The sequence below is a fragment of the Sciurus vulgaris genome, assembly GCF_902686455.1.
Source record: "Sciurus vulgaris genome assembly, chromosome: 13".
Lineage (NCBI taxonomy): Eukaryota > Metazoa > Chordata > Mammalia > Rodentia > Sciuridae > Sciurus > Sciurus vulgaris.
Genome location: NC_136474.1, coordinates 40,939,232 through 40,954,316, shown reverse-complemented (window position 1 = coordinate 40,954,316; position 15,085 = coordinate 40,939,232). Strand labels below are relative to the sequence as shown.

Sequence of the window (15,085 nt, the reverse complement as noted above, 5' to 3'; positions counted from 1 at the left end):
TATGACCTGCAATATACAGTAAATAGTGATCTTCCAATTATTTTTTTAAGCAACCATCACCACTGTGAGAACTCATGAGAGTGATTAACCTGTGCAATCCCTAACTCCTTGGTCAGATACCTACAAGTCCCATAGGGTCTTAGCCAGGGTGGTTGCAAAGATTGAGAATCTTTACTTACTGATCAGTCTTCAGAAGAAGATACAGTAGTAGTTCAATCTTAAAGTGTTAAGTGACAACATGTTATAGTTAAGAACAAAAACTTGGGAGAGCCAGTGCCATCTCGTAGGAGGTTGATCATGGGGAAAGTTATGTAAGGACTCGAAATCTCCATTTGCTCATTTGCAAATTGGAGGATTATGTTGACCTTTGAGGGTGGTTGAGAATAATTAACACAGCACTCAAGTACCAATTGCATGTACATGCTCAGTATATTGATTATTGCTATCGTCATTATTTTAGATGTTTGAAATTATATAGAGGTGCTTATTTTGTAATATATCATTGCTTTCTAGTTTTTTGAGAAAGTCGAGGAATCAGGTCTGGAATCTGAAGGAATTTTTCGACTTTCAGGATGTACTGCCAAAGTTAAGGTACCTGACATTTTCTTTGTTCCTTGTTAGAAATCAAAGCTAGTTAGATTCAACCCAAAGGGAAATCAGGAATGTAGTCTTCCTTGTTGTCACTAATTATTTGATACGATCATTTGACTCTTCCTAATATTCCTTGGTACCTATGATTATGTGTTTGTTTCATGATCCTTTTAAATTAAACATTAATAATAATAAGCGATAACAACAAAACAACACTTCAAAAACTGCTGCTTATTTTCAATTTGAAAATTCAAAATGCCCCATCCCTGTTCTGTGGGTTAACCACTTTAGTTGGTTGTGTACCTTTTGTCATGAAAGTCACTAAGCCAACAGCATGGGAGCCAGCCCTTCTTTCCATTACCACTTTACGCTTAGAGACATTCATTGGTTTTCCTTTCAGTTGAAGCTCTTATAAGAGTTTGTAACAGTGGTCATAACCACTGTAGCACTCACTCCGCAATTCCGAAACCCAGTTCCATTTATGGTAATGTTGGTGTTCACACACACACACCACTCAAGCCATGTGAATCCTTTTACCTTGCCTTCTTCTATAAAAGTGCAAACTCTGCAAAACAGTAAAGGGAAGAATCATTGAAAAGAAAAGCTTTTCTCATTAATTTCCAGTAAAATATCCCACTGCATCTTCTGATGGGCACATACAATGAAGAATTCATCCCTGTCCTTGGATCAGCCCTGGCTTGTGGATATTAAATGATGATCCCCTGAGAAAAAAGTCTCAGGGGGAGGCAACAATGAATTTGGTTGTGTTAAGAATTATTCCAAGGAAACACATAGAAGCAGAAAGGTGTGTCTTCATTAAGTCATTTTGGTACCTATTTTGGGAAATTCTGTTTGTATCAAGAAGTCTCAGGGCTTTTATACAGAAGTGTGGCAAGATATTTTTAAAGTGGAAACAGAGTAAATAGCCCATGTCTTTTGGATTCTCTAGAGAGCTGATGCTAAGAGGGATTAGTAGTGGAAGAGAGTTGTATTAAGGGATAGTGCTTCTGAAGGTTACCCTTTCTAGGGGGCAGGAAGCAGGATTGGGCAGGGTGAGCCTCAGGCCATCCAGCAGACCTAGCAGCCACGGACTGGGCTTCCTGCAGAGAAGGGGCTAACAGCTGGGAGAGTCAACTGCCTGAATGTTTTGCAGATGCAAGTGGCAAGTTCTCTTTTGAAGGAAAATCTGAGCAGGGTGCCAGGCCATTTCCAGTGATGTCAGGAATGAGAGCATATTCAGAGTTGTGATTTCTTTTTAGCAGAGTTCGCTAAATATAGCTTCACTTGGAAGGCAGGTAAATTCCTAATGGCTCCTTAGGTTTATACTTTCCATGTTCAATCTACTTTTTGTCTCAGTTTCTCAAATAATTGATTCTTAGATTTACTTCTGACTCCTAAATCTGAAGGTGAAAACTGTTACTAGTTTTGGTTAAATCTTTGGTTATCAGTGGAATCAGAAACCCGAGTATAAGGTCAAAGAAATGAATTTCCTGAACAAAATCAGACTCCAATTGGAAAGCTATGTTTGCCTATATTCTGGTTCCTCTATCTGTGTGTGTGTGCATGTGCACATGAGTTTATGAAAAGCACAATGGGTAAGATCTAAATTTCTTTTTCCTAAATAACCAGTGGAAGAAACTGTAGGATATATCTTATGTGCACCAAGTTTAACATTATAGCAAAAGTTACTGTTCTTGAGCTAATCTTTGAAAAATGTTTATCAAAGGCTAATCATCCTTTCAAAGTATTCTTACAGACACATGCATTCCTGAACCACATTTAGGTCAAAGTCCCTTTTCTACCCTAATCGGTTTTATCTAGTGTCAGCCTATTTATTCCATCCCTTGTTAGTCTGAAAAATGTAATCCAGATGTTTTCATGGTTCGGGCTCCAAGAAAACCAATGCAAAAGGAATCTGAGCCAGTGAACAAAAACAGGAAAGTACTACAGTTAGAGAGGCATTGAAACTTGATGTACTACAGTGGCTTTGACTTTTCTCCTTTATTCAAACCTCAAACTACCTTCCTTCCTTCCTTCCTTCCTTCCTTCCTTCCTTCCTTCCTTCCTTCCTTCCTTCCTTCCTTCCTTTCTTTCTTTCTTTCTTTCTTTCTTTTCTTCTTCAGCCACTGCACTACCTTTTCTGACAGTGTACTTTGGGGAAAAGATTTTTTTTTTTTTTTATTATTATATTGTAATGATCCTCACCTTGTGCCAAGTAAATGACAGCAACTATTTGGGGTCTTCACTATTGAATATCCAGCCTGGCTTTGTGTTGTGAACACTTGATAAGACTGATCGGAAAGCAGCCCTGAGATTGCAAGACTTTAGCCAAAGAGGGACACAAATACAAGGCCAGCTCCTGGAGGCTGCAGATCATTTGGATCCAATTTAATGTTTTGGTGTGTTTAGTGATTTTCTTTTCAAAATATGGCGGAAATCTGAGCCAGACACTGAGGAGAATATTTTATTGAAGAAGGCAGACAGTTTGATATGTAAGATTCTCGGTTTTTGACTCATTTAAATTATTCTCTGGCAGCACTAAACGGCTTGTAGTTACATTACCTGGCCTCTTGGTTTCTGTTCCTGAGCTGGTGGCTGCAGGCTAGTCATTTTCATTTGTATGAAAATTACCTCAAAAATCTTGGCCGGTTGCACTTCTGCTCAAAGGAGATTTAAGAACCCAAGTGCCAGCCCTTGCCTCTGGTCTCATTAACAGTTGACAGAAAAAACTGACTTCTATACCTTCTGGGTGCTCCCTGTTTGGGGCCGAGTAAATTCATACCTGGTTTATGTGGTTTCACATGTAGGGCTGCCGTGGAAATGTCATTTCTGCCCATACCCTCTAGCCTGCTCTGGTCAAAATCAGAAGAGGGCATTCTTTTTCTTGGTGTTATTTTATATCAGCCATCTAGACAAGAGGATGTGGTGTTGCTGCCCAAACACTCACACCTTACATTTGTAGGTTCCCGTGGGACTGACACTGAAGACTGGGTAGACGAGACCTAGGAGGAGGGAGCAGAGCTGGCCTTTATTTACTGTTGTGTAGCAGGCCCTGCTCTGAGAGCTTTATGTGGTTTTATCCATTTTAATCTCACGGAGGTCATTTTTACCTTTATTTTTAGCTGATACATAAAAATTATACTTATTTATGGGATGCCATGTAATAGTTAGATACATGTATATGTACTATAATATTTTCATCAGATTAAACATATCTCTCTCTTCAAACATTTATCACTCCTTTATGGTGAGAACATTCAGACTTCTTTCTTTCAGCTTTTTGAAATACACAGTACAATGTCATTATCCACAGTCACCCTGCAGTGCAGTAGCACACCAGAACTACTCATTCCTAACTCTAACTTGGTCCCCATTGATCAACCTTTCCCTTACTCTCCCTAGCCTATGATAACCACCAGTTCTACTCTCAGCCTCTTTGAGATGAATTTTTTAAGAGCCTATATATGAGCGAGGTCTGTGAGTGAGATTATATAATACTTGTCTTTTGTGCTTAGCTTATTTCACTTGACGTGATGATCCATTCATGTTGTTGCAAATGGCAGGATTTCATTCTTTTTATGGCTGAATCGTATTCCATGGTGGATCTGAACACATCTTCTTTATCTACTCATCAGTCAATGGACACTTTAGTTAGTTTCCCTTTCTTGACTGTTGTGAATAATGCTACAGTGCCTGCTGCTGTCCCTTTGAAAACTTATTTCCTTTCCCTTGGACATATACCCATAGTGGGATAGCTGGATCATATGGTACTTGTATTCTTAAATCTTCGAGGAACCTCCATACTGTTTTCTGTAACAGCAGAACTAGTTTGCATTCCTACCAACAGTGTGCAAGGGTCTCCTTTCTTCACATCTTTGCCAACACTTCCTTTGTCTTTTTGATAACAGCCCTTCTTATTAAAGTGAGGTGATGCCTCACTGTGGTTTTGATTGGCCTTTCTCTGATGACTAGTGACATTGAACATTTTTTCTTATATGCGATGGCCATTTGTATGTCTTCTTTTGAGAACTGTCCATTTAGATCTATAGCCCATTTTTTGTTCTGGTTGGATTTTTTTTGCTTGTTTGCTTCTTGTTATTGAGTCTTTAGACTTTATACATTCTGAACATTAACCCCTTGTCAGTAGTAGTTTTCAAATATTTTCTCCCATTCTGTAGGTTATCTCCTCACTCTGTTAATTGTTTCCTTTGCTAAGGAGAAGCATAATTAGTTTGTGTAATTTCATTTGTCTCTTTTTGCTTCTTTTTCCTGTGCATTTGAGGTCTTGTCCAAAAAATCCTTGCCCATTCCAGTGTCCTTAAAGCATTTCTCCTATGCTTTCTTTCAGTAGTTTCATTTCTTGCATTTCATTTTTTCATTCATTTTTGAGTTGATTTTTGTAACTTATGAAAGGTAGGAATCCAATTTCATTCTTCTGCATGTGGATACCTAATTTTCCCAGTGCCATTTATTGGAAGACTGTCATTTCTGCAATGCAAGTTCTTAGAACCTTTGCTGATGATCATCAGTGGGCTGCAGGTATGTGGGTTTACTTCTAGACTTTGTGTTCCATAGGTCCATATGTCTATTTTATGCCAGTGCTATGTTGTTTTAATCACTATAGCTTTGTAGTTATTTTGAAGTCAGCTAGTGTAATGCCTATTTTGTTCTTTCCATTCAAGATAGTTTTGACTATTCAAGATAAGGGAGATCATTTTAATACCCCTATAGTACAGTGAGAATCTTGAAGCACAGGCCATACAAATCAGTCATTTGGGTTGTTGGGATCTGATAATATTGCCTATCCTAGGTCTTGGTGCCTTGTTGTCTCTTAGGTGACCGGAAACCACTTACAGGTTAGGAGAGTCAAATGAGATGGGTTCCTTTTGCAGAGGTATGTGGAAAATGAATCTGAATTTTTCTGCTCTTGCTTTTTCCTACCCATTTGAAGAACAGTTGTCCCTTCCCTTTTGTAGGGGTACTAGGCAACTGATGGAAAACTCTTGCTCTTCCTCCTGTTTTTTCTTTCAACTCACCTGCATCTCTCTCCTTTCTACCTATAACTGGTTGGTAATAGTCCTTTGGTGGATGTTGTATGTTTTCATTACTTCTTTTGCTTACTTCTGATCTGTGCCAAACCCTAAATTCCCCAAATAATTTTTCCAGTCTGGATGTCCTCAAAAGATTAATCCAACATTGTCATTCTCCAGCTTAGCGATGTCCCAAGTTGCCTCACTGACTACAGGAAGCAGTCCCATCCCCTTCGGACTGTCCATGGCCAGCTTCCCAGGCTCATTCCTTCCTCCAGCAATACTGACCAATCTGGGGCTCTCCAAGCACACTGGGATGTCCATGAGTACCTGTCACTGCTCAAGCTGCTCTTTCTACCCAGCATGCCCTTGTGTGTCCTCTTTTCTGGCAATTCCTCAAGATTTGGCTCTAGCAGTTTGGTTTACTCTCTCTGATGGCTGTTACAGTGCCAATATGTGAACTTTCTTGTAGTATTTACATTCCAAATTTGTATTATCAATTCATGAAATGGTCCCCTCCACTGGTGTACAAGACACCGAAAAGCAGAGAATAGATTTCATGCATCTTTCTTTTCCAGAGCTAATCTGATGCATGACATCCTTTATTCAGGACAACTGGAATCAGTGTATTTATCAGCAAAGTATCTCTTGGTTAGCTGTAGAAATGTCCTTTTGACTTATTGGTAGAGGCTGGAGGGTGGATCTCAGTTTCATATATCTCTGTAAGTAACTTGTCATATGAAGGATCTCCATTTTACAGACTCTGGGAGCCACGAGAGCATCTGTGCCTGGCATATTAATAAACTGCTCATGTTAGGAAAAGGTGAGATGTGTGGACTGACTTTGGCTGAGTGTGTTCAAAGCCAGAAGAATTAGGCTTCTAAGGGTTTTCAGAGTTTCTGTCAAAGTATCCTCTTCAGAGCATTTAGTGTCAGTCAGGAGACTGACTAATTACCTATTATAATAGGTAAACCTTGTAGTTCAAGGGAGCAGGAGAAAATGAGTTTGACTTTAGAAATAATGGGTGGCAAGATAATCAGATGAACTGATAATGTAAAATTTGTAAGACAAGTAGAACCTCTGGGGGCTTAGTACTTTTTTGTTTGTTTTTTGAAGTATTTGCACAGTGCTCCAAAGCTTATGAAGGATTTGGCAGGCATGCAAACATGTGGAGGACATGTGTGTGTCTTGGCATAAAACTTTGCTGTAACTGTTCCAGGAAGATGTCATTGGCCTGCATGGTGTAGTGAGGTCAGAGGTACTTTATTGGAATATTTCTCCTTCTGTATGTGAATATTTCTCCTTCTGTATGAGAGGTGCACATTCTAGATCTACTTTAGAAATAGAAGTGACAAAGGCAGAAGGGATTAAGAGAAGAAGGGAATGGGGACTTTGTCAAAATCTAGCAGTGCATTTATCACGTGGGATAGTGGTTTCCTGCCAAAACCAAAGAAAGGAAACTATGACCTAAGTAAAGAAATTTTATACTGTATAGTTCAAGATTAACATTATTTTTTAAATATTCTCAAAACCATTTTTAAAAATTCATTCATAATCAGCCATGCAGTTCTCTTAATCATGTTGCAAAAAAGTTTAATAGATTCTGCGTTATCACTCTATGTGCAAAAATTGTTTAATTAATGATAGTGTTCAAAGGGGATAAAGAGCGTCAGGTAGTAAAAACGCACTACATCTCATTGCTGTCTTCCTTGATTTGCAGCAATACCGTGAAGAACTGGATGCCAAGTTCAATGCTGATAAATTTAAATGGGATAAAATGTGCCATAGAGAAGCAGCAGTAATGTTGAAAGCATTTTTCAGAGAACTACCCACTTCTCTCTTCCCTGTGGAATATATACCTGCCTTCATCACTCTAATGGAAAGTAAGTGGAAGATGTTAAATGTGAATTGACCTCATAGCTTAGGTCCATAAAGTTACAGAACAGAAGAGAGGTGCCCAATGACATGTGACCACAATGTATCGATTCGCTGTTTCCTGACGATGCTTGGTTGAAATATTAAGTTTGATCATAAACACTCATCCATTTACATACTAATGTATTTAAATTTGGTAGATATGATTTAGAGGGCTTTGTGTTAGTTTAAAGGGCAGAGGGATTTGCAGGAGGGTGAGGCTCTTAAGGTTTGATTTCCTGTGTAACCATCTCTTAGTCATGCAAACTTTCTGAACTTCAACTGCTGCACCTATAAATTGCAAATAATAACTTGTCAGGGTCATTGTGGGTATTGAATAAAAGCATCAAGAATAGTGCCTTGTGTGTAATAGTCCCTCAAAAACATGAGATCCCTCCCTTCTTTAAATCTGTCTGTGTCTGACAATGCAACATGCAACAAGTGTGAAACATTTTTTTTCCTGAAAATCATAATATCACAGTGTTTCTGAAAATCACAGAGTCTCATCACTTAGATCTTAAATGAGGTACTTGACAGAATGCACAAAATTGAACTGTGTGGCAGTATTTGGCAATCAGGGAATAATTTAAATGTTTGATATTAAGGATTGAGTATTGTTAGAGGATATGACAAGAGAAAAATTCAGAAAAGTGGAATGGGTTGGGTATTAGGGGCTTTGCCTACTAACCTGGTAAAGTCAGGGACCACGAGCCTAAGAATATGTGAGTACGTTAAGTAAATGGTCATTCTACATGAACGGAAAAGGGCTGTGACCAAACTAAGAGGACACATCCCATCTACAGAAACTGGCCACTGCTCAGCTCCAGGTAATGGTCACCATGCAGGAAAAAAGAACCAAATTCAGGCTTTAATGGGAAAAGTTTTCATTTGAAAATGTCAGCCAGAAATGCAAATTTTAAAATGTTAATGTGAGCTTAACACGTGATATTTATATCTGATAGTTCACACCTTCTGCAGGTTGACTAGAACTATAAAATAACTAAAATATTAATGAAATAAAATAACATAGATCCTAAGCTATATAAGAAAATTTGTCTGAAAAGATTATAAGTTCCCTGTCTTTAAAATTTTTTAACTGAACCAGAGTCACAAAATAATCCTTTGTGTCTTTTATTAAGAGACTATAATAGTCAAGGCAACCCTTTTCTAAGCTTTAATTCAAATATGTAGTCTGTGACCAGTACCTTTTTTCTTTTTTCCCCTAAGATCTAGTCATTATTTTAGTCATTTTTATTAAAGGTAATTGTGGGGTTCTTTAGTTTTCAGTTCTAGGATTTTCAGTTGGTGAGTTTTAAATATTTTTTATTCATACACTGAGATGCCCTATCATTTTCTTTGCTTCGTCGGTCATAATTTTGATAGCTGCTTCAAAAGCCCTGTTTGGGTATGTAGCTCACACCTGTAATCCCAGCAACTTGGGAGGCTGAGGCAGGAGGACTGCAAATTCAAGACCAGTCTTCAGCCTCTTTTTAAGAACCTCTCCCTAAATAAAAAAGGGCTGAAGAGGTAGCTCATTGGTAAAGCACCATGGGTTTTATCCTCCGTACTATAAAACAACCACAACAAAAATACAAATAAAGAAACAAAAAAACCAGTCTGCTAGTTCCAGTATCTAGCTGGGTTATCTCAGGTGTGATCTCCGTCTTCACCTTTGAGAATAGATTATAATTCCTTGTTACTTTTGTATGTCAAGTAAGTTTAAATTCTCTTTGGAACATCATGAATGTGTGTTTGGAGACTGGATTCTGTAATAATCCTCTAAAGAGTGTTTGTTGGTTTGTTTGTGCTGTTTTAAGCTGGTAATTTGCTCGACTGAACTTTAGTTGCTAGTGTCATTTGGACTGCAGCTCAGCAAGTCTCAGTTCTGTTATCCAATCTCTGCTGTGCTGTCCCACACCTGCATGGTTCATGGGTCAGCCATTGATTTGGGTGGAGTTTATTCCAGAAACAGGGCCTTCCATCTCTGAATCCCTCCTTTTTTTGACTGCTCCATAACTTTCCAGGAACTGTGGTTGCCTTCAACCCTACGCTATGGTTCAGGCCAGAGAGAGTAGGATTATTTACTTATGTCCTTATTGCATTTTTGGCATCCTACACAGCCCTGACTGTGGTCTGATCTCAGGTTAGGAGCCAGGTAAACATGACACTCTCCCTGTGCTGATTCCTATTCCCCTCCTGAGCTGGCCTGTTTTGTTCACTTTCCATTGGCCCAGGTAACTTGATTTTGTACTTAGTCTGAAGATTATTTAGGATGGTTGATTTTAGTAGGAGCTCACTCAGCCAAAACAGAAACAGAATTTCCTCTTTTTAAGTTAAAAAAAAATTTTTTTCCAGGATTTTCTATGATGTTTGCTGCCCTAGAAAATGGACTGCAAACTTATTAGTTTCCCTTTGCTTTGTGGTTCATATGTCAATTAGAAGTCATCAAAGGAAGCCATGCCACAGAGGGTTTGTGTTTTTGTTTACTTGTTTGCGAGTCTTGGTAATATGAATTATGCAAGGAGGATTCAGCCCTCCAATGGTCAGAGCCACTCTGAGAATCACATTAAGGAAGGCACATGAATAAATGAATCTTCCCACCCTTACTCGCTCTGTGACTGAGCCGGTGCACTTCACTGTCGGGGGGATAATTTGAAAAATCACCTGAAAGGGTTCACAAAGGAGTCCACACTTCTTTGTAGGACTTTGAAAGTGAAAAATACCATATTGCAGGTGATTGATTTGATACCAGATAACCCTGCAGGAAGCCCAGAGTTCTGGCCTGCAACCAGCAGGAAATAATGGCCTTTTTGCCACCTGAAGGAAGCTCTCGTTGTAACGAGACTTTCTGAAGAGAATTGTGAACACGTGCGTGCGTGTGTGTTTAAGCAACCCTTTTGATACTCAAATGGAGTTCATAGAGCACAGATTCTTTCCCACTTGTGTAATTACTTTCTCTTTTCAATCTTGGCCCCAAAATTGCTTGTACAATTAAAAGACTCATCAATTGAGGCTCATATACTTTCTTGGAAAGTGTTAATAACTTTCTGGGAGAATAATGACCTCAGGAAAAAGAATGTTCTCTACTAGGATGAATTAAATGAATTAACTACAAAACTATTAACCACAGAACGGTTTAGGGCCAAGTTTCCTCAGTAAAATGAAAATGGATTATTTGCCAAATGAAACTTTTAATTGTAAAGAGAACTTCATAATTTCTGTGAAATGGATGGAAATAGAGCGCTCCCAAGCCTACATCTGCATCTCTCGTTTCCCCCACCCAGAGGTGTTTTTGTATTATGTTGGAAGATTAGAGACAATCTTCAACCTGCAGTTTATGTATTAAAATAATGTCTCTCTGTCCCTAAATGCTCTGTATGGAGACATTCTCTCGATGGATCTTATTCAGGCAAGCTCACGTCAATGTGCACTGGTGGTTTTCAATTACATCCTGAACTTATGTAATTTTTTGTTTACGAATTTGACATACATATCTAAACGATATGTGGGTTGTGCTAAGAGCATGTGGTCTGATCCTTATAAATATGCCTCTCACTGCTGCTTTGTTACATGACTGTGCACACTTGTCACCCATCCCTAACTCCAGTACACACAATCTCCACTAGCCTAGTGACTTGTCACAAGCATCTCCACTGCTGTGAAGCTCAGTAACTTTATAAGCAACTGCCTGCCTTTCAGCCATTGAATATAAATAGATTTTCCTCAACTTGAGAACTCCCAAGGGATTCCAGCACATAATGCTTTCCTGCAGGAACTCCTCACCAAGAGACCATTCTGAGGAGAATACAGAAAGATGAAGGAAAGCCTGGATTCTCTAGTGTACTTCAAATTTTCAGCATGGCTGCTTGTGGATTATCCTGTGTGGATGGGCTCCCTCTATATAAATCCAACCCTCTGGCGCCATCTTGCGACTTTAAGGAATAGACTGCTTAACAGTCTCCAAAGATCAAACCATAGACACCTTCCTTAAATGTCCCTGTAACAGCTAGAACTGGTGACACTGACCGCAAGAGCACGCACATATAGCCATGACTATATTTAGGCACTGACTTAAACATAGCGTATTTATTAACTCATTTAATCCTCAAATCAGCCCTGTGAGGTAGGTAGGATGACTATTCCCACTTTGTAGATAAAAAGAAATCTATGAGGTCTTACATAACCTGCCCAAACTCACACACTGATTTGGTAATAGACATAGGATCTGAACCTGGTTCTGTAACGAATGTTCTTAATAACTATACCCTGCTGCATATTGACTTTTCTGCTATTAAATTGAGCATCAGACTTTGTATTATGGTATAAAAGTAAGGCAAGGTCTATTAAAATTCTTTGAAAATGGAGATGCTATACAAATCTGGGATTATTTTAAGGATTTGGTTGGCCACCTGCCTCTACAGTGGCATTGTGGGATGTGAAGGGGAGTTGATAGACTGAGGCTCCTGTCCAAATGAACAAATTTACATTGTTGAGCGCAGAACCTGAGTTCTTACCACTGAAAGCTGTCAGGAGCCCTCCTGTGCCACCAGATGTTAGCAAGAAACACTGTCAGAATACATCAATGTTGTTTCAAACGTGTGATCATTTCTGTTTTCTTGTTAGGAGGGCCTCACATCAAAGTGCAGTTTCAAGCATTGCACCTGATGGTCATGGCACTGCCTGACGCCAACAGGGATACAGCCCAGGTATGTTGTGTTGACCTCATGGTCTGTCATGGGGCTCATATTGCTCAGAAGAAGTGACTGCTCCGGGAAAAGTTGAAAATAGGTGACAATTTACAGAGCCATCTGAGCAGGCTGTAACCTTACTGCCTTTGCACCCTCTCACTGCCACTGGGCTGAGGAAGAGAAGGGAAGAGAAGCAGTATCCAAGGGATACTGAGTGTCTGCCCACGTGCAGGGCACTGGCTAGGTGTTAGAAGGAGGAGAAGAGACAAAGATGAAGGGTTTAAATGGAACAATGTCAGAAGTAAATGAGGCCGTTTTGAAACCTGTGAAATACAAGACTGTTATTGTAGCTCCTCGGCTGCTCACTTTAGTGACAAAAAATATATATATGATGGGTGTCTTTGGGAGGAAACTTGAAGTCATTGAATTAAGTGAAATTTCTAAAATGTTCATGTTTTAAAATGTTTGAAGATAATACAAAGTAAGTAATTTTAGAATTTCATAATTTTAGCCCCTGATAGAATCTGGCCATTCTGCAGATTAGGAAAATGAAGTTGAGAGAAGTGATTTGTTCATTAACATATAACAGACCATTTGATAGAATCATATTTCATAGTTCTTCATTCCAGATATCCCTCCCTTTATTTCAAATTTATTTCTTTGCTCTTTGACAGTTAAAAAAAGAAAAGAAAACATTTCTCTTGCCATTTCCGAGATAAATCTGTATGCAATAGAAACTTTAAGTGTACAGATATTTGGAATCTTTGGAAAAGTGCATAATATTGAGCCCAGTAAACATATGCTGAAAACAAAACTGTGCTGCCTCTTGTCAGACACTCTGTGGTGAGGACCTTTCCCGAACACAGTATAAAACATTTATGTCAGTTATGTGTTGATTATATCCTCAACATATAAGAGCCATAAAAATGTCAGTTTCTAATATAATTCATTAACTTTTTTAAAGAGAAATTCATTAGCTCATTTTGGGGATTTGTCTGAACAATGTTATTTTATCAAAATCAAAAATTCATCTGGTGCCCAATATCTGAGTCAATGGTTATTTTAGGCAGTGTCCAAACAAGTTATTAGTCAAGCTCTAAAAAGAAAAGTGGAAATTTAAAGGGACTCTACTCCAATGCAGTCTTTAGTTTTATAGCTGTGTTATTTCTGATTTAATCATTAGTTGAGTAAACATATTTGGCATTGAATATAAAGTTGGTATATTAACATACATTTTATATTCAAATTTAGAACCTAAAGACTGAAATTAAATTAAAGGTATATATAAATTCTGTATGTTATTAAGTTTTTACTTTAGGTTTTCAGTCCTGCTTCTAAAAGGAGATTTAAATAAATGATTGGCTAAATATTGAATACACAATTTTTTTAAACTTAGTTTTATTTTTGTGGTACTAGGGTTTGGACCAAGGGATGTTCTACCATTGTGCTACATTGCCCACCCCTTTTTAGTTTTTATTTTGTGATAGGGTCTCACTAAGTTGCTGAGGGTGTTTACCAATTTGTGATCCTCCTGCTTTTCTGGGGTGGGGCGGGGCTTGGAGGTACCTGGGTTGAACTTGTGCACTAGACCACTGAACCACATCTCCAGCCCTATTTTGTATTTTATTTAGAGACAGAGTCTCACTGAGGATCTTAGCACCTTACTTTTGCTGAGGCTGGCTCAAACTCGCGATCCTCCTGCCTCAGCCTCCTGAGCCACTGGGATTACAGGTGTGCATCACTGTGCCCAGCTAATTTTTAAATTAAAAAATACATATCTGAGTCAAAATCTCATCTACCCTTTCATATAACTGAGGATGCAGCAATTGTCAAGAGAATCCAATACATTTCTAACAGAGGATCCTCCCAAAAGTTCATGGAACTGGTGATGTTATAAATGCTCATACTTAACATGTACACCATGTCCGTGCACCCTCATGCACATGTACCCACACACATATGCATTGTGCCTGGATATAATGGTGTGGTGTAGAGGTCAGGAATGCTAGCTCAAGATCTGGGGTTGTAGCTCAGTGGTAGAGCACTTGCCTCACATGTATGAGGCACCTCGTTTGATTCTCAGCACCACATATAAATAAATAAAGGCCTGTCAATAACTAAAAAAATATTTAAAGAAATAAAGGAATGCTAGCTCAAGAACTGGTTCCCTTGGTTCAGATCCTGGCTCTGCCAGTTAATTAACTGGGGCCGGGAAAAGCTACTGGGCCCTTCTCAGTTTCCTCATCTGTGAAATAGGATTAATAGTAGTAGCAACCTTTTAGGGTTTAGAAGGATGCAAATAAGTATAAAGCACTAGGAATAATGCCTGCCTTATGTTAAATCTTCAGATAAATACTAAACTATTCACATAAATAATGAACTATTATTGCTATCATATGCTATGCATTTTCTCAATGACAAATAATTGCAGTAAAATTGAAATTTGTAAAACCAAAGATTAGTTCCTTTTGAGACTTCAGTCTTCTTGGTGAATTTCTAAAGGTGAGAATCTATACTTCGGTGGCTGTGCAAACTTAACAAGATTTCTCAAATTATCTTCCTCCTTCCTTCTACTCTGCTTAGAACAGCTGTACATAAACATTATTTGCCTGTGGCTAGTTGAAGATTTCAGAAATGACTAACAGTAGAAAAATATCACCCAGAAGTAAAATTTTTAAACTTTTTCAACCAAATTTACATTTGGGCAGAAGAATGAAATGTTCATGTTGTTTAAATGGGTTTTATTTCTCAAGGAAACAGTAAATCATTTTTAACGGTAATGCTTCACATTAAAGGTTTTATTGAAGAATTACTTTATCCCCCTGATATGCTGCATTTCATGTTTATTTGAGCTACAGAGTT

General features: G+C 38.4%; 1 protein-coding gene across 5 annotated transcripts in view; it reads left to right on the top strand.

The window, feature by feature from the left end:
• Window positions 1-15,085, top strand: part of ARHGAP28 (Rho GTPase activating protein 28) — a 209,650-nt gene that overhangs the window by 175,296 nt on the left and 19,269 nt on the right. For 4 of the 5 annotated variants that reach the window (XM_079109222.1, XM_079109225.1, XM_079109221.1 and 1 more), the window contains exons 10-12: window positions 514-591; window positions 7,342-7,504; window positions 12,159-12,241. In XM_079109222.1, coding sequence (XP_078965348.1) covers window positions 514-591; window positions 7,342-7,504; window positions 12,159-12,241 — 324 coding nt within the window. The remainder of the gene's footprint in view (window positions 1-513; window positions 592-7,341; window positions 7,505-12,158; window positions 12,242-15,085) is intronic. The other variant, XM_079109223.1, reaches the window with a different exon arrangement.